Source organism: Athene noctua, chromosome 7, assembly GCF_965140245.1.
Source record: "Athene noctua chromosome 7, bAthNoc1.hap1.1, whole genome shotgun sequence".
In the NCBI taxonomy this organism is placed as follows: domain Eukaryota; kingdom Metazoa; phylum Chordata; class Aves; order Strigiformes; family Strigidae; genus Athene; species Athene noctua.
This window is the reverse complement of record NC_134043.1, coordinates 13,559,673-13,586,785: the sequence shown is the minus strand read 5'-3', so window position 1 is coordinate 13,586,785 and position 27,113 is coordinate 13,559,673. Positions and strand designations below refer to the sequence as shown.

Genomic DNA, 27,113 nt, shown 5'->3' with positions numbered 1-27,113 from the left:
CAGTTCAAGTGGCTCCAAAACTTGCACCTCCCATAGGGTCCTACCACAGCAGCGCCTATCAAACCTTCAGTTTTCTGGGTTTTAATTAAGTCTAAGGAAAGGCAGGTTTATGTAATAAAGGTCCCAGAGAAGAGCCTGGTGGTAATTAACTGACAGACCATGGCTGGAGGATTTTGAACTGCAAGCCCTCGCAGCACCTTGCTCCCTGGACATAGCTGCCCCCACAACCACTCTGAGCAAAGAGCAAGCCCAGGACGTGCCACACTTGGGAAGGAGCAGACAGAGGTGCTGCAGCTCTCCTTCCCCACCACAATAAAGCATAAGACCACAAGTCAAACCAGTTTTCTACTCCCATAATTGCAGTCCAGGAACAACTTCTGAGGCAAGCCTGAAAGCCATCACTCACTCCTTTCAAGCACTCGCTGTATTCATTTGGCCTCTCCCAATATAGCAGCATGCTGCTGTTCAGCCTCAGTGCACATGCAAGGTATACTCCTCAGGCTGCAAAGCTAACCAGGAATGCCAAAAAGGTAGCTCCACCAAGGGATGGAAAGGAAAGACTATGACCACCAGACATAGTCACAAACCAAAGCACCGTTAACACCACCAGTCACTTCTGCCACATATCTCAGACTACTGTAAGACACTTTATAAGCATAATGACCACCCAAGAGAAACTACAGCCCAGCTCACCTGTCTAGGACACTTCTGCTGCAGTCAAGAGAACAAGCCTCTAAAGACCATTTCTCTTCTTCACTGTTGCTTTCCAGGCTGTACATGCAAGAAGTTCAACCTGAGGAGACTGACTTGAGCCCGTGATCTCGATGGGCAAAATTCTGTGTACAGAGATCAATCCTACCATCTTCTATTGGTCTCCTCCCCAGAAATGCCTTTAATTCATATCATCACATTCTTGATCACAGCAGAAGTTCCTGTCTGGGGTGACAAATCAACATCATGACCCACTTGTCTGCCACAGCATGAAAGCTTCACAACACTGCCTCCTTGCTATGGCTGTACCTGCACTCACCCCATCTGCCAGCATGCTCTTTTTCCTGCCACAGGTTGTGCCTTTCCAGAGATTACAAAAAGTATCTGTGGCCACAATACCTTCAAAGCTTCATCCCACATCTCCCCTCACCTTCTCTTTGTTAGTGACACTGCTGCAGAACTGGAGCTGGAAACCAGAGCAGCTAGTGTAAAATGGCTAAAAGATTTCATTAGATCTTCATTAAATAATTAAGATGTTACACCTCCAAGGGCACATGATCCCTTAGTCAGAAGGAGGCATAAAGTAAGGCCTCGGCACTTGAGCAGATCTATCTACATGTTGTGATTGTTCTCTACCCTTCAATTACTTATCACCTTTCTGGAATGAAGGGAGCAGGTGTGCTCTTATCACAGAGTCACACCAGATCGAGCAATTAGAATGATGCCTCAGCACAGACAAACCTCTGCCAATAGCTGCCGACCAAAGTACAAACTACTAGCTTCATCTGGCAGACAGGTACACAGTTGTGGTGGAAACAACACTGAAAAGATTTTGCTAGCATGGACTTGAACAAGGGTAGCAATCAACTTTTCCCTTATCCTCCAGAAGAAGGATAAAGAGAAATCCTCTTAGATTAGCTAGAGAGGAAATCAAAGATGAAGAGTGGAGGGGTACTGGAACAGACTAATTCAAGAGGCTATAAAAATCTTCAAAGGATGTACTCTAAGCATAGGTTGGATAAATGTCTGACAAGACATCTGGGTACATTTGGTTGTCTTCTGTGCACAAGAAACTGGATTTAACTATTTCGCGAAATCCCTTGTATTACAATACCTACAAAGCCTCAAAATTTCCTCCCTGCCATTAGAAATACAACATCATCAAAACAAATGTTACTAGTTGGTAAACATCCTTTCTGAACAATAGAAGGTAAAGTGACTAAAGACTCCTATTAGTGATCCATTGTAGGATTATGCTGGCAAATAGAAGGTACTCCCCAGGGTAAGGGTGACACCTTGGTTAACAAAACCTTCCAACACTGGCTTAACTCAAGATTAATGTACAACCACAAACCCTATAAAAAGGCTGAGGTGAACCTTAGACTCCCTCTCCCATGTCTGAAAACCAAATCGTATCCATCCTTTCTTTCCCTGCAGGATCCTTAATTAACTCCACACCAATGATGCTGACAAACAGAAACAGGATTTTCTTCTTGACAAAGCTTATTTTGGGCCCAGCTTTGAGAAGCATCAAGCATGGATGAACAAGGAGCTCCTAGACAAACTCAAAAACAAAAAAGGAAGCCTACAGAGGGTGGAGGCAAGGAAGGTAGCCTGGAAGGAATACAGAGAAACTATCCAAGCAGCCAGGGATCAGGTTAGGAAGGGCAAGGCCCTGATCAAATTAAATCGGGCCATGGATAAGAAGGGCAACAAGAAAAGCTTTTACAGGTACACTGGTGATAAAAGGAGACTAGGGAAAATGTGGGCCCTCTGGAAAGAAAAAGTGGACCCGAGATATGGAGAAGGCTGAAGTACTCAATGTCTTTTTTTCCTCAGTCTTCACCAGCAAGTGCTCCAGCCACACCACCCAAGACACAGAAGACAAAGGCAGGGACTGGGAGAATGAAGAACTGCTCATTGTAGAAAAAGATGAGGTTTGAGACCATCTAATGAGCCTGAAGGTGCACAAGTCCATGGGACCTGATGAGATGCATCCACGGGTCCGGAGAGAACTGGCAGATGAAAGAGCTAAGCCACTATCCATCATATCTGAGAAGTCATGGCAGTCCAGTGAAGTTCCCACTGACTAGAAAAGGGGAAATGTAACCCCCATTTTTAGAAAGAGAAAAAAAGAAGGCCTAGAGAACTACAGGCCAGTCACTCTCACCACTGTGTCCAGCAAGATTGTGGAGCAGATCCTCCTAGAAACTCTGCTAGGGCACATGGAAAATGAGGTGGTGATTGGCGACAGCCAACACGGCTTCACTAAGAGCAAATCATGCCTGAAGAATTTGGTGGCCTTCTACGATGGGGTTACAGCGCTGGTGGATAAGGGAAGAGCAACTGACATAATCTACTTGGACTTGTGCAGAGAATTTGACGCTGTCCAACACAACACCCTTCTCTCTAAATTGAAGACACATGGATTTGATGGATGGACAGCTCGGTGGATAAGGAATTGGCTGGATGGTCGCACTCAAGGAGTTGTGGTCAGTGGCTTGATGTCCAAGTGGAGACCAGTGACGAGTGGTGTTCTGCAGGGGTTGGTGTTGGGACCGGCGCTGTTTAACATCTTTGTTGGCAACATGGACAGTGGGAGTGAGGGCACCCCCAGCAAGTTCACTGACAACACCAAGCTGTGTGGTACAGTCGACCCACTGGAGGGAAGGGATGGCATCCAGAGGGACCTGGACAGGCTGGAGAGGCAGGTCTGTGCAAACCTCAAGTTCAACAAGGCCAAGTGCACATGGGTCAAGGCAATCCCAAGCACAAATACAGGCTGGGCAATGAGTGGATTGAGAGCAGCCCTGAGAAGAAGGATGTGGGAGTGTTAGTGGATGGAAAACTGACTGTGAGCCAGCAACAGGCTCTTGCAGGCCAGAAAGTGGACCGTGAACTGAGCTGCATCAAGAGAAGTGTGGTCAGCATGTTGAGGGAGGGGATTCTCTTCCTCTACACCCCTCTCATAGGACCCCACTGCAGTGCTGTGTCGAGTTCTGGGGCCTCCAACATCAGAAGGACACAGACCTGCTCAAGTGGGTCCAGAGGAAGCCATGAAGATGGTCAGGGGCTGGAGCAACTCCCCTGTGAGGACAGGCTGAGAGAGTTGGGGGTGTTCAGTCTGGATAAGAGTAGGCTCTGGAGAGACCTTCTAGAAGCCTTCCAGTACTTCAAGAGGGCTACAGGAAAGATGGGGAAGGGATTCTTTATCAGGGGTTGTAGGGACAGGTAATGGTTTTAAAGTGAAAGAGACTAATTTAGATTAGTTACAAGGAAGAAATTCTTTACTGTCAGGTGTTGAGACACTTGCACAGGTTGCCCAGAAGCTGTGGCTGCCCCCTCCCTAGAAGTGTTCATGGCCAGGTTGGATGGGGCTTTGAGCAACCTGGACTAGTGGAACGTGTCCCTGCCCATGGCAGGGAGTTTGGAAATACATTATCTTTAAGGTCCCTTCCAACCCAAACCATTCTATGATTCTATGCACCTCACAAGATTTCTTGGAAGAACAAACTAAGGAAGCACTCACTTGCAGAGAACATGAAAGAACTTCCTCCTTGCTGCAAGCAAGATGCAAGGAGGTGTTTGGATTCTATTACTGAGCTGCTCCAAGACCCAATAAAACTCCTCATACTTGTGACATTCATTATTGAACAGCAAACAATAGGTCTTAATAAACTTTTGGCAATTCAGAACAGCTTTGTAATCACCCATACATCTAACTTCACAGACCACACACACTGGACACCGCATGAAATGGAATCAGCGTTAGCAGTGTGCTTGGTCCTGGTTTCCATCCCAATGTGACTCAGTTATGCTGCTTTGCCACAGCAACACCTGTTATTAAAGCCAGAATAACACACATACCAGTCCTTTCCCAATTAAATTGAACTCATTTATACAACACTAAGTGAATTAAACCTTGTAAAAAAATCCCCAGGCCACTCAAATCAGTATATAACTCACTTTAGGATTGCAGTGCTTTAGCTCATTAGGGGCAAGTTTAAACTAAATTGCATGAAAATGTGTCAAAAAAGGAATTTGCACCATTTCCCAAAACTTATGATAAGGAAAATGTCTGCCCTCTATTAGTTAAGATCCACCACTGAACAAAACACCAAGGTGAGGTCTATGGTAGGAAGAATTCACACATCATCCTGAACTGCTGGGTCTGGAGGGGGCAATAAACAAGCTGATCTTAAGGTAGACATCTTCCCCCAACTACAGAGGTCTTGCCATCAGCTGCCAGTTTCAAGTCACTCCAATGGGCTTACACCAGTATCCTCAATTTAATAAACACAGTATTTTCCCCCAAATATCAGAGAAGCAACTCAGGAGGAAGGAAAGACAAACACTGTATCCTGTCAGTCAGTGGCAGAGCTGCCAGCTGATTCTGAATCTAACAGCTCAGTTCCTGCATGAAGCACAGGCCGCCTATCTCTGCTGTCTTCAGCTGTGCGGTTCACAGCCCGTGCTCCCAGGCCTGGCAAACAGACTCACTGCTCCTCATACAAGTGAGGACATTAAACAGCCAAAGTTACCTGGAAAGAAAAATTTTATTTTATAACCTTATCTCAGGAGATTTTTTTTTTTCCTTCTGTGGATAGCCTGAATATCATAAAGGCAGAGACCACCAAAACACATTAGTTACCACAGGCTACTCATACACTTTAACAATATCACATTAATTCAATGCCTATTCATCCTAAAACCACAGGGGAAAAAAAAAATACAGTCTAGCTCATGGCTCAGGTTTCCTAAAATGCCCTATGCAGTCTCTGAACGCTCCAGCAGATTTTCTCCAGAGCTTTCCCCTGCACACAAATGAACAAAATGGGCAAGAAATTTCCAAGCAGGCCACTCTGCACTGCTGCTGGCACCATGTCTCCCCTCAATTCCTCTAACAGAGAGCAGTTGCCTTCAAGCAAGGGCTATGTCTCCTTTTTGTTTGCAGACACCACAAGCAGGACAGAAATATCAAAAAAAGACTGCTGGTGTCTACAAGGTATCCAAAACTTCACCTCATGAGCCACTGTGCAAATACAGTGGACTCCTATTCCAACTTCCTACACAGAAACACTCACGGTGCAGACCTGTGTTTTGCAAACCTGGATTTTGTCATTACCATCCATGGTTTACAGCCTCAGCAACCAAAGGAGGAAGATGGATTAGCTGCAAGCTAAGACTCAATGGCAGGTTCTTCAGTATTAACCACTCTTCACTATCACTCTCCTCTTACACTAAATAGAATCCACACAGCTCCTTCACAGGTCAGACTGGGACTGGTACTAACTGGCTAATAGAGATCTGCAACAGACATATTCTTCTTTCAAACCTAGACTATGCAATATGTTCAGGGTGGAGAAAAGGCAAGGCTCTGCCCTCTAGCCATTTCCCAAGAGCCCAAAATACTAGAGGCATAATTGCAATTAACTGCTGCTAAGGCCGCCAGCTCAGCAGCAACTGAGCCCTTCCCATGGCTCCTGTGCGGATTCACTGTGGTGGTTTCAGGAATTGGGTGAACAGACCAGACCCAGCAACTGAATCCTGCCAATACATTTCATCCTTCTTTAAACATCCTCCTTGAGACCTGGGGCAATCAGGCATCATTAACCTGGAAGGAGAAGCATCTGCATGTGGCATTAGCTAGAGCACCTGCATATGCAAGCAAGAGAGAAAACACCTTTTCCCCCGGAGCAAATCCCTGCAGAGGCACCTGCTTTCCCAGCAAACCTTTACACCAGCAGAAACTGAGTTCCCAGTCAGTTGCTCACAGTTCAACAACCCAGACAGATGGTCTCTGACTTGTAACTTTCAGACACACACAAAACCCACCTGCAGTAGTTTAATCATGTTCTTATATCTAAAGGGGCAAAGCTAGCAAGCAAGCAACCCACCCAAGCCTCTCTTCCACACAGTGAGGAATCCTTGTCAACAGGAACTTGTGGAGCAGCCTCCATCCTTTTGGGAGTGACTTACAGCTTCATAGAAACATAAGGCAGAAAGTGAAGAGTGTGAAAAATAACCAGGGATTTCCTCTCCACTACAGAGTCACCTTGTCTGCCAGCATACTTCAGTCACACAGACAGAGGAGGGCTCCCTCCCACCATGTCTGGTAGAAGTGTTTGCCTAACACAGATTCTGTAGTTTCCCCTCCAAACCAAGGTGACAATACTGCACACCAGGCCCTCGTGCTCAGTCACACCACAGTGGGCCAAGGAAGCTCCAAACCAGCCCGATAAGCAAAAGCTTTGGGCTCCCAGAGCTGTGGTGGGCAGAGACTGCAGGCAGAGCAACATGCCCCAGGAGCCAAGCTACAAATGCAACTGCTGGTGAAGCAAATGGGAGAAGAAAGAAGGAAGAACTTCTCCACATGAAACAGAAGACAGTGAGAAAGAACTTCTCTACTACTGCTCTGGCAAATACTCATATCTTTAGGGCAGTTTCTTTTGCATTGAGAGGACAGAGGGGAGGCAGGGTATGCTGCAACCACCCCGCACCACTTTCTAACTTCCACAAGGTCTGAGTTCTACAGCTCCAGAAATACCAAGTGGGAAAGAAAACTTAAAAGTCAAGTCAAAGGAAGCAGGAGAGAGGCATAGTCTTACCTCTTGTCCAGACAGGACTTTTTTTTTTTTTTTAATTAAAAGATACCTTCTGCTAACACAGTTTGGAGAATGTTGTATCTGAGAGCAAAGGACTGTTCCAGCTACTGGCAAGAATCAGAAAAGGCTTCTGCTTGTAGAGGGAGGAAGGGCATCACACAGGAACCTAGCTCCCAGAGGCGTGTGGCACCTGCCTGCCACAGGGACACATGGCCATCAGGACCAGTGTGACAGAAATCAGGACACAGCTCAGTAGGGTTCAGCAGGGCATATAGTGCAGCAGGACCTACCCTCAGCATGGCTACGAGGCAAGAGCTGTGAAGGGAGGAAAGCCATTCTCCCACCCCTCTCTTGGAAGCCCCGTTCAATGTGCTGTGAGCTGAGCTTCCAGACCTGCTCTGCACTTCACTGGCAGCCCAGTGACTAGTTCAGAGGCCAAAGAGTACTACAATTCACTAGCCCATTGTCAAATTTTCCCTGTAGGATTGCCTTGCTACTTTATCTGTGAACTAGGAACTAAATACCACCTCTGCCTTAATGCCTGGTAACTAAAGAACACAGCATTAATATTTAAAGCAATCCAATTCCCTTGACAGAAAGCAATTGTGCCAAGTTTATTGTTCAAGCAAGTAAAAGCAGCATGCTTCAATGATGGGTTTAGCCATTTTGTTGGCCTGAAAAGTAATTCCATATCCTTTTGGATGAAAAGCATCACAGAACTTAAAAATTTATATTAATCTCATCCTTTCAAAATCATTTTATTTTCTTTTGATCTAGCATCAAAGACTTCCAGGACATGTGTATCATTAACTATGCCAATCAGACGAGCAGTGAATTTCCAAACCAACTATTTACAGTACACATAGGGAAAAAACATGCATTAAATATTTCTAAACTAGATCTTGCAAGATCAGGAGAGAAGCACGGGGTTCCTCCTAACAAGCAGGACTTCCAGGAAGTTTTGTACTCAGATTAGTTCTAGCAAAGGCTTTAGACATCAGGCATCAAATAGCATTCTCTGCATTGAAGGAGTCCACTAAACACTCCAACCCAAATATTCTAGACAAAAACTGCCCCTACTGAAAGAAGACACTACACAAGGCCACCACCCCAGTCCAAGACCCACCAGGCCTAGAAAACTACAAGACAACTAACATGTGAGGTTCAACTGTCCATTGTGCAGACAGATCACTTATTGCTCATTACTAACAAAAGAGCATAAAAAAAAGAAAATAGATCTACAGCTCCCCTGGAACAGAACACTCATCTCCCCGGACTCCCCTTGCAGACTCCTGGTCCATGTGCACAAACGTGCTTTCAGCAGAAAGTCTGAGCTCACTGCAGTAAGGAGAAAATTAACTGTGCAAGTGAAATGAAGAGTGTATGCTTCTTTTCAAGTTTCCTTTTAATCTTCTGATGCCAGATAAAAGGAAAAAGTAAGATCCATCTCACAGGTATGTAACTGTTCCCAAAATGAGGGCTGAACAGCAAAGATTCAAAACAGATACAAAGATAAAAACAATATCCAATATGCAGCTTAAGTGTGTCATCCACAAACACCAAACCTGTCAGTGAGAAAGATGATCCTGGGGCAAAGGACCCCTCGCAGCCTTACCTGGGTTCAATCCCTATCTCACACCCTACCAAGCCTCAACCCTCAATTCAAAGGAACAGGGTGCACCTCAAAGGTTTACAAGAATTTGGACCCTAATGCAGGTCCTGGGACAACCAAGTATCTGCTTATGGGCTCTTCCAAACACCCCATTCTGAGCTCTTCTATTTGCTACAGAACAGTAACTCTGTCAAATACAACGACACAACCCCCCAACTGATCACCCAGCATCAACCCAACCAAATACTGTTCTGCACAAGGACACCCCTTCATGACCGAAGCCTTAATTCCAAATCACTATCCAGCTTGTTATGTTGGTTAGTCAGCTGATCTCCTCAGAGACATTTATACCTATAATGATTCTATTAAAGTCAAATGAGATTCTAAATTTCCTCTAAAATAATCAAGAGCAGAATATAGGATGTCAAAACAATCACTGTCTGGAAAAAGAACATCCTTCTCACATCACTGATCTGGGAAGGGCAAAAGAAAGAGCAAGGACAACAGAAGAAAAAACTGATTGAAACCAGCATTATCTGTCTATCATCAATCTACATTATTTTAAAGAACACAGCCAGCAAAGACCATGTTCTCTTTACCCTACATTATTTGCACCAATAACAGATTTTTAAAGGCAGAAGGGGCTCATTAGGTCAGTTAATCTGATACCCCATGTAATACAGTTAATTAAATCCCAACCAGTTCCTCCGGCACTGAAACCAATTATTTTCTATAAATAAAGCATTTCTTCTGGAACAGCAATAGGGATTAATCCGATTTAAGATCTTCAAATCGAATAAAGGAAGATGATCAGAACTAAGATTTCTGACTGACGATTTATTTTTTGTTACAAACTCTGCATACACCACAGTAAAATTCAGAAAGACATAAGCATTTTTCTCATCTGCCAAAAAAGGACCCTCCTACCCCAAGATTCCCATGGAACAGTTTTCAAGCTTCTGAAATGTACGGGGATCTACATACTTTCTAGTAAGGATGCAGATCTCTAGAGAGCAAACGTAAGCCCACAGGCGACAGCCTTACTTCCTTCCAGTTATCATTTCTAGCTCCCTGAACAATAACCCTAGTTCCACGCAGCCCAGAGATCACAAGTTGGAAACTGGTGCAAACCACCAGAGAGGGCTTGGGTTGTTCTCGTATCAATTCCCATGGCACTATAAAAACCAGTAAAAGCCCAAGAATTTTTTTTTCATCTTTATTTTGTAAAAGCTTTATATAAAACAGCATCTTTCAAGGATACCACATTCATACAATGCCACAGTAAGTGGCATGGAAGCCAAAATTTGATATAAATTCACATTTTATCAACTATAAAAGACTACCAATGTGTTTTTACTTTAAAACCATCAAAACTATCACAACAAAATATTCACAAGCTTCAAATAGGGGGAGTGGTAAAATCATAAATTTCAATCACATACTCTGACTTCTGTAACAAAAGAGTAAGCAAGATTAGTTACCCCTGATTACCTGTTATTAAAGGTCAGTCTCAAAGGAATGTCTCCCAGTAAAAAAATTCCATAAGAAAAGTCAAATGTAAATTAATCCTTATTAGTATGCACACAAGTGACACAGGTACAGATGTTATTAAAGGCACTGCAAGAGTGAAAGCTAAAAACGAGAGATCTTTCCCACATAAGCTGTGTTCATCTATCTCCTCAGCCTGCACATGGGCATGCTTTAAGCAGCACATTGCAGCAGGTGGGGTCAATTTGAATTTGTCTGACCTAGATGGCAACGAATCTGTTAATAAAATACCAGATTTCCCATTGTTCCAACCCTACCACACCTTTCCTGATTAAAAATGGCAGCTTTTAGAGCATTTTTGTTTTAGTTGCTGCTCAGCCAAGTTTGGCTGCAGAGCCATTTTCTGGCATACATTCATTTATCACAACTGCTGCTCTCACTTATCGCAAGCAAGTGCCTTTCCATCCACTGAAAGCAACCCCCAGTAACACGTTTTGTTTCCACCCTCCCAGCTTGAAGATGCCAGTCACCTACAACTGCTGATAGCCATGAACTAAATAGAAGGAAGATAAATGGGCTTAAGTCATCTCCTTGAGCTACTACAAGTTTTTCCTGGCTCACCTCCCCCCCCCCGATGAACACCATCTCATCAAGCTCTGCCCTCAGCTTCTTCTCTTTGCCTGCGCTTATCTCACCCCAGTTCAAAAACACACCAGAACCCGTCCTCCTGCTCAGTTCCTCTCAGATTGCCGTATGACAGTGATGAACGGACATCTCCCCACAGAAAAAGCAGTCTATCCCCTGCCATCCCTCCCCACAGCTCCCTTCTCCTCCAAGCTCCCAGCTCATGCACACCTGCTCAGACTCCCAGGCAGCTTTACCCAGGCCTTCTGATCTGCCAGCATTACCCTGTCTGCACAACAACTAGTTCTTTGAGACAGCACCACTTACACAGCTCCCCAAAACATCCAAAGCACAGCCCTTGCTCAGCAGTGTTTGAGGGCTGCAACTGCATGAAATAAGCCCCTTTGCCTGGGAGCATGAAAACAGTAGGACCACCCCAGCCACCCCTCCATGACTAGTCCAACAGAATTATATTGATGTTGGACCAACAATCTTGGGATCATCAGAAAACACACTCCTGCAAAACAACTGTGACAAATTTGGATCCTAGTTAAAAACAGAAAACACGTAACACATGGAAGTCTGGAGTACCCACACAGAATATCTAATACATATTCCAGCAATTCATCCTGGCTCTCCTCTGTGAATCAACTTTCCCTTCATCTCATTTCCCTATGTTACCTGAAAGGACCGGGGAACACGAGACCCACATGACCTAGAGAACTTCACTACTACATCATGAGAAACCTGCTCTCCATAGACAAAAAAAGTCAGCAAGCCACCCTTACGCTGCCTTTCACATGACATAGATTTATTAAGAGGTACTACCTAGAAAAGTAACCAACTCTTGCCCTTAAGTGTTTGTCCAGCTACAGCACTCTGCTGCTACAATTCCCATGCATCACTTCATGCTGAAAATGGCCTCCAGAAAACTCTTTGGAAAATGCTTGTAAGATAGCCATCAATTACATCAACCTAGATACCTCAGCGGTAGCTCAGCGAAAGGTAAACAGCTGAGAAAAGACCTTAGTTAGTACCTAACACTCAATTAAGACCTCTCCCTGACTAGAAATTTGAAGGATACTTTTCAAGTTTATTAATCTCTAACCTTGCAGTATTTCATGCAGACCCAAAATCCAGCATTTCCATTTGTCCTTTAACAGCTAGAAGTTCTCATGTGGTTCTCAGCAGCTCATCTTTGTGCTATTACATATTCTTTCCCTTACAACTTTTCCAAATATTCCAGCTCTGCCCCATTTATAGCACTATTGCTGTAGAGTGAATTGTCTTATCCTGGTACCTTGGCTAGGATGACTTTTCAGACCCTCAGCCCTCTCCAGCAGTTCTGCACAATGAAATTTTCACCTCTCTGCCTTAAAAGCACTGTCATTTGGCCTGAGACATCAGCTCCTGCCTTCCCATTCATCTGTAGTGCCAGTTCCCATCACACTACCTCCAGGTGCAAGTTTTCAATCAAGAACCACTGTGCTTTTCTCTGCACATGCTCTCCTGCTTGGGAAAAGCTTCTCATTAACAGTAAGCTATCTTACTGCAGCAAGAAATTCCAGAAGAAAATGGATTTACTCACATGGAGAGAATGGGACCCAAACAACACAATGCAAGGAAGCAGAGCAAGAAAGCTCAGATCTTGGCTAGGACTGTGTTTTGCCAATTATCAGGCCTAGCATAAAGGACACAGCCAGCATAAAAATGAACCAATAACCAAATTGTATTTGATACAAAAGGGTCAGTACATGGGTGAGCTCTGGGGGTACAAACAAGTCAGTCAGATTATACATAATTGACATCAATCCCACTGACCCCAACAGCGACACTGCACAACCAACAATGGGTGGAATAAATGGTGAAATGCAGTCTCCCATAGAAGGGACGGGAGACAACCGAGTCAGCAAGCCAAATACATAAGACCAAGGAAGCCACATCCTGAATCTCTACACAGCCCGGGTTTACAAAAGCCAGACCTGACTGGAGCCCAGTTCCAGGGAATCAGGAGGTCCTTCCCCAACAGGGAACTCTGCACAGGGCATCCACCTCACAGACAGACACTGCCCCTCCTGCAAGTGGTCCCAGCTTTTATCCCTCAGTGGGACACCTGACCTTGGGTTACTTAAAGCGGGACACCTGGGGCTCGTTTACCCAATGGCTCTGTCTGCAAGGCTGCCGCACCCTGGAGGGAAGCCTAAAGGCAAACTCACCCCCCCTTTGAGAAGGGCTGTGGGAATCACCCATGTGTCAACCTTAATTTGGGGCTTGGGGTTGAAACCCCAGCATTTCAGACTGGACCTGGTGGAGTCTTTCACAAGCAGACTTACTCAGTCCAGCAACATTATACAAGTAACAACTTTCCAAAGATGTAAACGGACAGAAGATAAGAGGCAGACAGAAACCTACCAGGAAAGCCACCTATGCACGCCTGGGAAAAAAGCTCTAGCCAGACAGAGGAAAAACAAATATTACAACCTGTAAGAGCAGTACTTCCTAAAACCTGTGTGCAGTTTCAGCTTTCCATACAACATCCAATCACTGCAAGAGAAATTCTTTTTGGAAGTCAAGCAGTTCAGCCATGCACAGCAGTGCATCAACAACCCTTCATTTCCTCAGGATACAACACTGCAGTGCTCCTCTGAACGTTTCAGCAGTAAGCAAGATACACAACTATCTTCTCTGGGGTCTTAATTAAAAAAGCTAGGAGTGTGCCCCAGCATCTGCCCAAGGATCATTCTGTCCACAGCACTCTAATTAAATAGGAAAGAACATGCACAGATAAACCAATACTCCTCAACAGTCAGTATAAGTAAGTTGGTGAACAGGACCAACTCCATCAGCTATGAGCAAGGAGAACTACCTCCAAAACTCTGGTACACTTTTTAATCCAATGTCAAAGCTAGACTTGTCAATTTATAAAGCTATTACATAAACTGGGTTCTTGAGAAATCTAGCTCCATCAGACAACTTTGGTGATGGGCGTACATCAATAAAAGTGTGTGACATTCAGCTTTAAGCAGCACTGACCAAGTGGCATCCCTTTATTTAAGCTCTCAATAGTGAGACATGGAGTCCTCCTAAACTGTTAAAAGCAGACATTTGTTCCATGTCACTGCATAGGCAGTGATGCCTCCGTTTGCAGTAAGATTTCCAATTAGACCCAACATGGCTATGTCACTTGATATTAGTCAAGTGGAGAGTCATGACAATACAAGGCAAAAATGCTGTCTTTTAATGGAATATAGTTCTAACACACACAAAGAACTAAGATAATTAGCAGAAAAATCTGTTCTCTAACATACAATTCAGAGTAAATGCAGATATTTCTCAAACAGTATAATTTCAAAATACACTCAGTAGAAGCAACTTTAGGTTTTCCATTTGCTGTTATCAGGTTCTCAACCACCAGCTGACTGGCATGAACACTCCCACCCTGGCAAGCTGGTAACATGGGAGTTACCATCGCAATGCTTCCATGGCCCAAAAGAGATCCTGCCAGCCTTCGCACTTGTGTGCACATCCTGCCCCTCCAAGCAGAGCCAGCCACAAAAAAAGGGTATGGCAGGACGGGGCTCTGCTACCTATTTTTTCTTTGGTTCCACAAACTTCTCTCCAAAACACTACTTTTGGAGATGAAAAAGCATTACTAAGCATGAAAAATTACTTTCTCACACTTAATGCAGGGCCCAATCCTACACATTCTTTCCTCTGGCTGACCTCCCAGCCACACTATAAAAAATTAGCTTGCTTTCCATGCTCTGATAACAGGGACTCTTTACTCTGATTCTTGAATACTCAAATGTTGCTTTGTTTTAAAGTTTGATATTTGGCACAAAAGCAATAGCAAATGAGGAACACAGCAGGTTTTGTCTAGTTAAAAAAAGAGATCTGATCTAGGAAGAAAGTAATGAACAATTTGTGGGAGGTAGCGTCCACTTGGAGAAAATCAGAGACTACATGGCTCCACTGCGTTCCACACCTTCCCTCCTGCATTTAATGATATGGCCACAAAGCAGAAAACACATGGGATATAAATCCATCAGAAACCTGGAGCTCTGAGTGAGCCAAGCCAAGCAGGAGGACAAATACAACTGCACTGAGCCTCAACTACACTGTCACTAGTACCTTCGGTGGCTCATCTGAGAGTCAGCTCACCTATCTATAAGACAAATACGAACAGCTACACTGTTATCACTGGCATCCCAAAAGCATTTGTATGGAAGTTGATTCACATAGACACTTCTGACACTGGGACACTTCTGCACTTTTGTGCTAGTAACTTTTGTTAGAAAACAAATAAGAAACAAAGTTTTAAGGCATTGACTGTAAAAACTGATATGGTGGATGGAACTAGATGAGCCCAAGGGCCCTTGCAACTTAAATTACCTTGTGATTCTATGAGCTGATCCAACTACCATATAGGAAATCTTACATTTCAGTCTCAAAATACAACCACTGCAAAAGGGAGAGCTGCCAGATTGAGAATCACATAGCTCAAACAAAAAGTATCCCTCCACCAGTGGGCTGGCTCTCCAAAAACTAACATAGGTGCACTTAATGTTAAGAACACAGTGGACGGGGTTTTTTTTAATGTATTTTCATTACTATATGTCAGGTATGTTTCAGTCTTATTTTTAAGGAAGAGATCATTAAATTGTTCATCTATCATCCATATATTCTTCCTCTCCCCTTAACTTCAGAATTCTGTAACAAATTTTAGAAACTTCACCTAACATAGTAGAGACAAATATATTATGCTCCTACAAATATAGTAAGCAAGCAAAAGAGGTTCCATTAAAAGACAGGCTTCAGTATGAGGAAAACCACAGCATTAGACACCAGCAAATCTACATAGAAAAAGCCAAAGGAAATGAGGCTTCCTAAAACTTCCCTGCTTACAAAATGACTTAATTAAAAAGTTTGTCTAGTTGCCTCTAGACAAAGTCAGAGGCAACTAGACCTCACTGCCAGTGGGATTGTCAGTAGGTGATTTTTCATGCTGAAGTTCAAAGGGTGAGACAAGAACAGCTTTCAAGATGACTTCAAGGAATATCCCACAAAGACAACATAGAAGAGCATGCATACTTTTAGCTATGAAGCTAACAGGCTGGTGTTGGTGGGGAGACCCTGGGGGCTGATGTATATTTCTTTCAGCATCAAGAGGACAAGAGAACTCCACTGAACCATTTAGAAAATAGCAAAAAAATCAAGATACCTGTAAACCCACCACTGCAACTAACCTCCAGTTCAGGCAATGATCCTCAGGCAGGAGTCACTATCAGGGAAAATGAGGATTCTCCCCTGTTCACCTTGCTACCTACTAAACACGAGGGGAGCTGGATCACACAGGCATATGAGCAACCGCTGATTCTGATTCAGAGGTAACAGGCATGGGATCCTTGAGCAGAGCATGAACAGTCCCTGTAAATCACAGTGGAATTTCTTTAAGAGCAAAACCAATACACTTTTTAAAGTATCCGTGTTTATTCAAAGCGTTAGAGCAGTTTCAGGCACAGTATCATACCTGTTCTACCATACAAAGGCCTGAAATGAACTTTAACTATCACTGTGCATAATTCTGTTATTCTATATTGCATATAACTATTCAAAATCATCAAAAGATCTGTCCTAAAACCAAATAGATGTCTTGCCCTTATCTATTCCTTTCCAAGAGTTTTCCAGTGTTCTTGCTGCAGGCAACTTTCATATCCAGCCTAAATTTACTCACAGCCAGTTTATACCCATTTGTTCTTGTGCTAACCTTGCCCTTTAGATCTAATAGTTCTTCCCCCTCCCTGATGTTCACCCCTCTGATGTATTTATAGACAGCAGTCATATCCTCTCTCAGGCTCCATACTGTAAACTAGACAAGCCAAACTTTTAGTCTCCTCTGGTTAGGAAGGCTTTCCAATCCCCTGAACACCACACTAGCCCTTCCCTGCACCTGTTCCAGCTTGAATTCCTTCCTTGCAGACAGGCAACTAGAACCGTACAACACATGCCACAGAAGGGCCCAACAAGGCCGTGTACAATAGCATTAGTACACCCTTATCCCCACATAAATAAATCCCCAATAATTTGCCTTTTCCATGGATGTATCAGCTGTGACCCTCAGCCTCCAGTCAAGTAATACACCCAAGGTTTCCCAAGAGCTAGCAAACTGTGTTAGACCTCTGAATGAACCCTACTGACAAGCACCAAAGTGCTGCAACTGAAACATTACACCACCGTGAAGGAATAGCTTTATCCTCTCAATTTAGTAACCACAATTTCAGTCTGTTGTGTGTTGACCAGACTCTCAATCCCAGATGAGTGTCTGTTTGGCCTTGCCAATGCCGAGGTGGCCACGCTACCAAGACCCCAAGAGAGAAAACAGCTGTAAAAAAAAAAACCAAACCAGCAGCCATAAACACTACTCTTGCCCTGATCAAGTCTCATCACTAAAATCCTATGAGAATGTAATAAAAATTTGGTCAGGAAGTGAAATCAGGGGCTCACAACTCTACATTCAGAAGGATATTGCTTCATATGCCATTTTTCTACTCATGTCTCACCATCCACTACCAGCCACCAAGAGATGGGACACCAGGCTAGAGAGATCTTGAGTGTTCCACTATGGAAACAAACTTTTGTCCTATTTATTTCAACATGGGTCTCTATATAATTCCTTGGGATCCTGTAGGTTCTCACTATTTACAGTTGACTTTGTGATGGAATCATAGAACGGTTTGGGTTGGAAGGGACCCTAAAGATCATCTAGTTCTATCTCCCTTGCCATGGTCAGGGACACCTTCCACTAGACCAGGTTGCTCAAAACCCCATCCAACCTAGCCTTGAACACTGCCAGGGAGGGGGCAGCCACAGCTTCTCTGCTCAGCCTCTTCTAGTGCCTCACCACCTTCACAGTGAAGAACTTCTTCCTTGTATCTAAATCTAAGTCTTTCAGTTTAAAACCATTACCTGTCATTGTATCACTACACTCCCTGACAAAGAGTCCTTCCCCATCTTTCCTGTAGCCCCCTTGAAGTACTGGAAGGCTGCTACAAGCTCTCCCCAGAGCCTTTTCTCCAGGTTAAACAACCTCAACTCTCTCAGCCTGTCCTCACGGGCGGGTGCTCCAGCTCCCTGACCATCTTCACAGCCTCCTCTGGACCTGCTCGAGCAGGTCTGTGTCCTTCTGATGTTGGGGGCCCCTGAGCTGAACACAGCACTGCAAGTGGGGTCTCACGAGAGGGGTGTAGAGGGGGAGAATCCCCTCCCTCAACCTGCTGGCCACACTTCTCTTGATGCAGCTCAGGTCACGGTCCACTTTCTGGCCTGCAAGAGCACATTGCTGGCTCACAGTCAGTCACTGTTGGCTCACTAACACCCCCAAGTCCTTCTCTGCAGGGCTGCTCTCAATCCACTCATCACCCAGCCTGTATTTGTGCTTGGGATTGCCCTGACCCATGTGCAGGACCTTGCACTTGAGCTTGTTGAACTTGGGGTTTGCACAGACCTGCCTCTCCAGCTTGTCCAGGTCCCTCTGGATGCCATCCCTTCCCTCCAGTGGGTCGACTGTACCACACAGCTTGGTGGTGTCAGTGAACTTCCTGAGGGTGCCCTCACTCCCACTGTCCATCTCGCCAACAAAGATGTTAAACAGCGCCGGTCCCAACACCAACCCCTGCAGAACACCACTCGTCACTGGTCTCCACTTGGACATCAAGCCACTGACCACAACTCCTTGAGTGCGACCATCCAGCCAATTCTTTATCCATCAAGCAGTCCATCTGTCAAATCCATGTCTCTCCAATTTAGAGAGAAGGATGTTGTGCAGGACAGTGTCAAATGATCTGCACAAGTCCCGGTAGATGACATCAGTTGCTCTTCCCTTATCCACCAGTGCTGTAACCCTACTGTAGAAGGCCACCAAATTTGTCAGGCACAGTCTTGCCCTCAGTGAAGCCATGTTGGCTCTCATCAGTTACCTCCATATTTTCCATGTGCCCTAGCAGAGTTTCCAGGAGGATCTGCTCCATGATCTTGCTGCACAGAGGTGAGACTAAGCGGCACCTTGGTAAACAACTGAAAAATACTGTTGTCTGGTACACTCAGGCTCACAAACTTTTTGTTTGTTTTGTGCAACCAGTAGCACATCCACATTGTTTATAAAACAACTAGAAAGTTCATTTTCACTACAGTTCTTCCCACCCCATCCAGAAAAGGACAACCCTTCCCGCTATAACCAGTCATTATTACCTTTAAGTGTTAAGAAAAAGTCACAGGAAAACTCTAAATAAATGCTGACTTGCTACAGCAGGTTGGGGGTTTTTTTCCTGTCCTGAATACAAAGCATTGAAGTTAGTATTAAATTTGATCTAGTCCAGCTGCTACAAATCTCCTATTCCGCACTGCACCCTCTATGGCATTCCCCATATTGCTGATACCAAATAGGTAAGAGCTGCACCATAATCTGATCAAATTACCACACAGAGCATTAAGTGCTGGAAAGGCAGGCCTGCCTGCTAAAGCCAGAGAAAAAAAAACACTGATCAGCTGGACTGGGAATTAATATCAATGCCTACAGGAAACTGGATATCCTGAAGCCAAAACTCTGCTCTTTTGTAAGTTTAAGGCAGGAAAACCCACCTATTAAGAGCATACACCACCACAGGAGCCTGAAAATCAACAACTGTGCATACTCTGCAAATGTAGTTCGGCATACTCTGCAAATGTAGTTCAAGCCCAATGAGTCCTTAGCCCTTCCTGAGATAACTCTTCCCACGAGAAGAGTCGTCAGAAGCAGTTTTTGCCAAGATACCTTTTGCAATATGGGCATATGCAAGGAATAGGCTCTACTCACAAGTCCAAATCTCAAGATCACTCTTCCTCCATAGCCCATTTCTCTTATCTTTTGGGCATCAAAACTAATCTAATTCATTTTTATTAGCAATTAGAGCTTCATGGTAAAGAGGTCTTCAGGGATGAAACTGTTAAATGAATGTATATATTACTACTGATCCTCATGTACCCCCGGCAACCCAAAACTCACCAGCTAACAGCAGCTGCTTAGAAACTCCTTTACAAGTCTCTTTTTTTCCCCAGATGGTGAAGTCTTTTTTCCCTTTGTGCATTAAATACTCACAAAACACACTTACCAAATTATCATATCAACCCATAACCATGCATGATAATTATTTCTTAAATCGGAATTTCTTCCACCGAATTTCAACCAAAATAAACATGGTACAGAGAACAAATGTATGCTTATAGTGAACAACCATTCATCAGCTTAAGTAACTCTAATGGGTGCCACTTTAAACTAAGCCTGCACCATCTGTTCTACCCCTCAATTAGCCAAGCCAAAAAAAAATATTCAATACACAGTTTAAGAAAGCCATCTAATTTATGTATGTAAGTTTTATTTCTCTTCAGCTCAGTGAAGCATGCTCTTGTAATGCTTGATATTCAGAAACAGATCAGAATGGAAGGCTGCTTTCCCTAACACTGAGTTTTGTCAGGGGAAATAAAATTTCCCTGCAATATTTCACTATATAAAAAAATTTCTCTGTAACATCTCACCAGACATTTTATTTTTAAGAGTGTGATGTCTCTAAGTAACAAAATGAAGTAGGAGCTAAACAAAATCTGAAGTCCTGCATACATGAACACAAACAAAGCTCAGGACACAGCCGTACCCAGCCCTCACCCTGACAGACTGGGCCTACCAGCACAGCCTGCACAAGTAGAAGTGTCCTCAGCCCCTGTTGTCTGCTAACTATGTCAGTTCCGAGCTGCCCTTGCGTAGGCTCCTGTGAGCTGCTGGGCATATTCTCACACAGATCAAGCTGCACTGGAGAAAGGGATTATATCCCATGCAAGGGTGAGATACTCTCCTTGGCAAGCATAGTCTGTGCAGTGAGAGTAGTGCAGCATCAAAATCTACTGGCCAAAGTGCAGAAAAAAACCCAAGAAGTTTCATCCAGTTCCACACTGCAAACCCCCACCCAACTGCACTTCAAACTGGCCTCTCCTACCACTCTGCAGTGTAAGACAACATTGAGTAGAACCTCTCTTCAATCTGATGGACCCTGACTGGCTTGAATGCTGTCACTACCAGATCTCTAAACCAAGTTCACTCTTGGGTGTTGCTAGTCAAAAACAAACCAGTGTAAACCTCAACACCAACTGCACAGGCCACACATCACAGGGAAGGGAAAGTTGCAAGAGACCTCATCCCCATTGCTAGATGGGGGCAACAGTACAGTACTCACCTGTTGTGGAGAAGCTGGCAGTGACTTTCTCCTGCCTAACACCCTCAGATCACCTCTAATAGCATTAGGCTGGTAGAAAACTACTTTAAGATCCTGGAGATATTCCTTTACACTACACCTCAAGATGAAACATCAGTGGCACATCATAGTTTGAGTACCGAGAAAGGCACATCAGGCATAGATGAGTCAGGAGATCTTGCATAGCAGCATTACTAAATACCACCACAAACAGCTCAAAGTGAGATTGTTCACCAAGGAATTACTGGTGATTTTAGCTCGCTCCTCTTGCTGTAGGATTGTGAAGCTGAGAGGACATGCTGAAGCCCCTCACACTGCTCCCTTCTGCTTCGCATCTCAAGACAGACAGCTCAGTGCAGGCCTTACTTCAGGGATTCAAAGCTCTGTAAAATAACTGTTTTGCTTAGCCAGGGAAGAAATGGAATCAAACAGAACTACCATTCTGAAACAGCACAGACCAAGAAAACAAAGCACATGAAGAAGCACAACAGAGGCAGGATTCCTCTTTGGTCTGCAGCATGCTGCAATACCTTCCTCAGCCCAACCTCACTAGTATACCCCACAACTCCTAGTGCCCATGCAAACATGTGCTGTCTGCTCCAAGTAACTGAGCTCCACAGAAGAGCTCTCAAAGAACATCCATCTTTTCACTCCGCACTGTTCTGTCTTCCACCTACCTGTAAGTACTGCTGAGAAAACGCAGGCCAGGCAATGCCTGTTGGGTGCAGTTCAAGCGCACTCCTGGCAAGCACAGATACACAAACAGCCTTACACTGGAGCTCAGTGCCTTGCTTCATATAGCAACCCTCATAGTTCCTTGACTTGGAAAGCACGCTGAACTATACAAGTGCCTTCTGCACCTAAGGCAACTAACTGCCTGTTACAAAGCAGGGATCAGTGACCAGGTCATGAGGCCATTTGTTAGAATTTCAGAGTGCTGAGCACTATCAGAGTGTGTTAGGTCTCACTGCTTCATACATGATGCTTTTACAGACTTGGACAGCACCAAGGAAAGAGAAGCATCCCTTCCTCCTCCATCACTGCTTTTTTGCTGCATGACTTGAAAGAGAAGATTGCACTGTCTCCAGTCCCCGTTGTTGAGGTCAAGGACTTCACAAAATAGTGTCAGGTTAAAATAGAAACAATGTACAGAAAAACACCAAAGTCTAAAAATGTCAATGTTGGTCATGACTGACATAGCTCAGACTTGCATGCCACCAAGGGAGAAAGCTTGAGCAGTCCCCATAAAGGCATGGTGATTTCATCATCACCTGAGGCTTCTTTTAATCCAAACAGAACTGAGCTGCCTCAGAGATAGCACTTTTCGTTGGTTCACTGATGTTTCCTCAGTGATAACATATAAGCACAAGTGTTTAGTTAGCAGAGTCCTAGACAGGTAGGAGCCATAAATCAACTGGATGCTCTCCCAAGATAATGAGTCTGTTATCCAAACCCAGTCTAATTCTGAGAGCATGTACTTTATCACAGAAGTGTTAGGAAATTTCAGATCATGAAGATGATCTCAATCTTTGTTTTAAGCTGATACTTTTTCAAATTAAGGGAGTGAGGTCAGCAGAGAAACAGACTGCAAATATAATGACTTTTTCAACCGTGACCAAACAACTGCAGTTTATCTCTCCAGATGGCTCTTCTGGGGCAGTGATGCTTGGCCTTTCGCTCTCAAGGTTGTTACACTAATCCATGAACTGGATCAGATGACACCAGCTACCCTGTTCTCCCTCAGACCACAGAGATGAGATTCGACCCCCTCATCCTACAAGCAGTCAAGAAAAAAAGCAACAATAACACAGATGCAGGCACTGAAACAAAAGGAAGAGATTGGCATATGATGATGTACTAATCCTTGTCTGGATACCGAAGCAGACCTCAGTATATTGCTAACCTCCAGACAGTCAGCTTGCCCCACTCAAAGGTTTTACATCTATTATATTCATTCACTGAGAAAACACCCTCCAGACATCTGAGACATGTCTCTGTTATGCTTACTAGAACTTATTGAACACAGCAAATGCTATCTATAGAACACGAACATTAATGAACAGCCAGCTCAGCAGCAGGAGTTCTGGAACAGAGTCACTGCAGTACAGAAGCACCACCAGTTTCTTACTGGAGAAAAAATACCACAGTGAACATTGTAAGTGTGTAGGTCAACAGACAAAAGACTAGGAAGGGGGGTGGAAGGAGCAAGAGAACAAGTTATCCTAAAAAAAATTCTGCAAATTAAGTATGATGCTGGAATTGCAAAGTACTGCATAGCTCTGTGATCCATAATTTTGTAAAAGCCATGCAAACAGAGCATTTTGTAACAATTTCATGTTTACTGTTCTTGTGTTACCATTCCACTAAGAATCATGGAAGATTGTAGGAGAAAGTCAGTTAGCAAGAAAAGGGGAATAAGAACACACAATGCTCTCAGAAAATTATATGCATATCGCTTGTCATGACAGCAAACTAAGATTTCTTCATGTGCTCCACCAGAATGGATCCTCCGCTGAAACTATATTGGCTTTGGTGGTTTGTTGGGTTTTTTTTGGTTTGTGTTTGTTTTTTTCTTTTTCTTTTATTCCTACAGGCCAAACAGCTTCTACAACAGCTGCTTGTTGACAAAAATGAAGAGAAAAACACGCAGCTGTGCAGAACACACTGGCCAATACACTGCAATCTCACAGTCAAAATTTCTGTTAAAAATAGTATACATTAATCAGAGTATGTTGAGGTCCGAAGCACTAGCAAGCTATATGGCTAGTTTCTCCTCCACTTCTACAGGAAAGAACTCCCAGTACAACTCTGAATTATCTTCAGGCTCAGCTGTGTAGGAACTTCTCAAATTTTTCTGGACTTAATCAGAAAGGAACAAAGTCTCCTATTACATCCCATACAACAGCTTAAGTACCCTATCAGACTTGTCAGAATGCCTCATGAAGGGACCAGGACAGGAGTTTTCCAAGCCACAGCTGAAAACCCCTCCCCACTCCCACAGTACATGGGAGTGGTAAGACTTCCTCACTAAGAGCTGTAGGGAGATGAAGCAACATGACAGGCATTAAAAGGCAGTGGAGCTCTGCGTCTTACCAACTCACTGCAACACTCTCAAATTCAACAAAACATACACACACTCTACCTCTCCTAAGTGCAATAGAACAATGCACATAAACAAAAAAAAAAGTCTAGCAAGATTTAATGACAGTGAAAAATTCTGCTGTTTAGATACGCTTTCTGCAGTTTATAAACTTTTTTAATATGGTGGGAAATCATCAACATTTCTAACTACTGGGATGATCAAACCATGCCACCAGCTAACAAGGCACACAAAGAAACCAGGATATCACAAAGTACAAACACCAAATGTAAATCCACTCATTAAAACCCCGTTTACTGCATTCTTGCTTCCTTGAGTCCTCAATATCGTATTGGCTATCAGCTACCAAGAAGTGGGACAAGAATGGTTGATTCAGCATAATTATCAGCTTACAGAACAGTATATCAGAAAGTCTACTATACAACTTTCACTTAGATTAAGTAGCACTAGACATTGCAACTTCTGACTGTAGACATATTCCATCTAACAGGTCTTACCTTATAATTGCTGGAATTTACCCAAGAAGTGGCCAGTCCATCAACCATTTTATCCAGCATAGTCTGATCATGTTCAAGATCAGCTGACTTCTGTTTATCTGAGAAGTAATCTATCAGTTCCTGGCCAACCTGAAGTCTCTTTCCAACATCTTTCTGCAGCACCTGTGCTAAGCAGTACTCCATACTGGGCTCCATAGTGTATTAGAAATACAGCACCAGCAAGCAAGCTAGAGGGCAGTAGGTCCAAAAAATCCCTCTATAAACGTATGCAGGAGGTTGCCTCTTTGTTCGATGAAGGTTACTGAGGGTCTGAGTTTCAAAGATGCAATTCTGAGAATGGCAACAATGCACCATGTGTGTGTGAACAGCAGCTGGCAGGATATTAAAAGTCCAATTTAAATAACTAGTAATAGACGAAGCAATGAGCAGTGCTGTACTGTTGAGTCTGCAATAATTCCCAATTCAGCAGTCCATTCTGAAAGAAATGAAAAAGAACAGTATTATAGGTTAAATTAAGACTGGAGCAAAAAAGATCGAAAGCGTGTCACAAAATAGGTTATTCATATACAGCTGTGAAGCTGTGATAAGCTGGATACAAGCTGCATTGTTCTATTTTAAGGAATCAGACAAGGTAGGTCAGGACAAAAACCTTTGGTTATTCTTTACAACAGCAATTACCCATCAGTTCCCTCGAAGTTTTAGTAACAGACAGTAAATCTGGGGCTTAAGTAACAGCTGATTAGTAATCAGTATTATTCCAGCTACCACCATCACCATCCACCCACAACAATGAAGACAAAATCCTTAAGGAGGTCACCAGGAAAATGCATCTGCTTTAAGAAGTGAAAGCAGGAAGAGGTCTGGATCCTGTTTTGACTGTTGGCCTTCAGGAATCAATGCCATCAGCTGGGCAGCAAGATACAGCACTAACACTGGGCTCCAGGAATTTAAGACAAACAGTTTTCAAACACTAGGTGCTCAAGCTGTTTCCAGGCTGAATTGTTACACCCCAACTACACACGTCCAGAAAGCAGAACTGGCACAGTCTTTTTAAAAGAAGTTCAACCAACAGTGCCCATGGTGTCCTGAGAACCAAGGCCATACACAAGAAAGGCCAGGCCAAACTCTGCTGCCACTCAGAGGCACAGCATCACCTCTGAAGTAAGATTTTTGGCTTATGTGTGAAAAAAAAATGGCTGAGGAACATAATGAAATGGGGTTTGGTTATGTTCCTCAGCCCTAGAAACTCTCCTGTCCAAGAACTTTATCAGGGATCCAGCTGCATCTTTTCTATTTTTTGTCCCTCCAACTGCAGCCAAATGAATCCCTCCAGGCAGCCAGAGAACAGACCCTGGGGGGCCTGTCCTCCACCCTCCCACAGAACAGGGCTCCTGACATCACCATACTGCTTCCTGAAACACTCCCTCATCACAGGTTAACTCTTTTAGGAGGGGGTCATAAAAATCCAGTGTCTTTGTTTCCTGTCTAATAATACCCAAAGCTAGAAATCTGCCCTACTTTATCCGCCAGCATGAGGAAAGCAGGTCAAGCTCAGAGCAAGGGAAGAAGTGGTGAAGCAAACACCTGGTTCAATAAACAACTGGAAGGAAGCTGGAGGCACAAGTTCACTAATTGGAAGCACTGTGGCAGCAAATCTAAATACCTTCTGTTTGAGCAAATAAGGCCTTCACAAAAGTCTTAATAAAAGAGTGGATCTGACAGCAGATGAGATGCACAAAAGAACCCTAGCCTAGAAGCAAAGGCAAACCTCTCACAGCACCACTTTCAGTTCATTATCTCACCTCCATCCTCCTTGGCCAGACTTACAAACTGCTACATCTTACCAACAGCAAGCACACCATCTAGATGCAGCATAGAGGCTTGTGGTCTTAAACTTCCCTAATCCTACAAGTCTTGCCAGACTTTCCCAGCTGCCCACGCTGGCAGCATTCATTGGGCAAGAGGACTCACCAGAAAGCAGGTCCCTCCATTCCAGGCAGCCAGTTCAAATCCCCGCTGGCTGACAGCATTCAAAACTAGTTCTGTACGTACAGAGACTCACCTCAGCCAACTGCCCGGCAAACCCTAACATGAGCCAGAAAGGATTGTTTGTGCCTGTAGACTAAACTCCCTCCTCACCAGCAGATTAAACCCCAGAGAAGCAAGGATGCCATCCAGAGGGACCTCCACAGGCTT

The 27,113-nt window shown here is 44.0% G+C and overlaps 1 protein-coding gene across 1 annotated transcript in view; it reads right to left on the bottom strand.

Moving 5' to 3' along the window:
- The window catches only part of CLASP1 (cytoplasmic linker associated protein 1), a 187,536-nt gene that overhangs the window by 148,307 nt on the left and 12,116 nt on the right, over positions 1-27,113 (bottom strand). The window contains exon 2 of the mRNA XM_074911577.1: positions 24,918-25,392. Within this exon, the coding sequence (XP_074767678.1) occupies positions 24,918-25,112 (195 nt within the window). The 5' untranslated portion in view covers positions 25,113-25,392. The remainder of the gene's footprint in view (positions 1-24,917; positions 25,393-27,113) is intronic.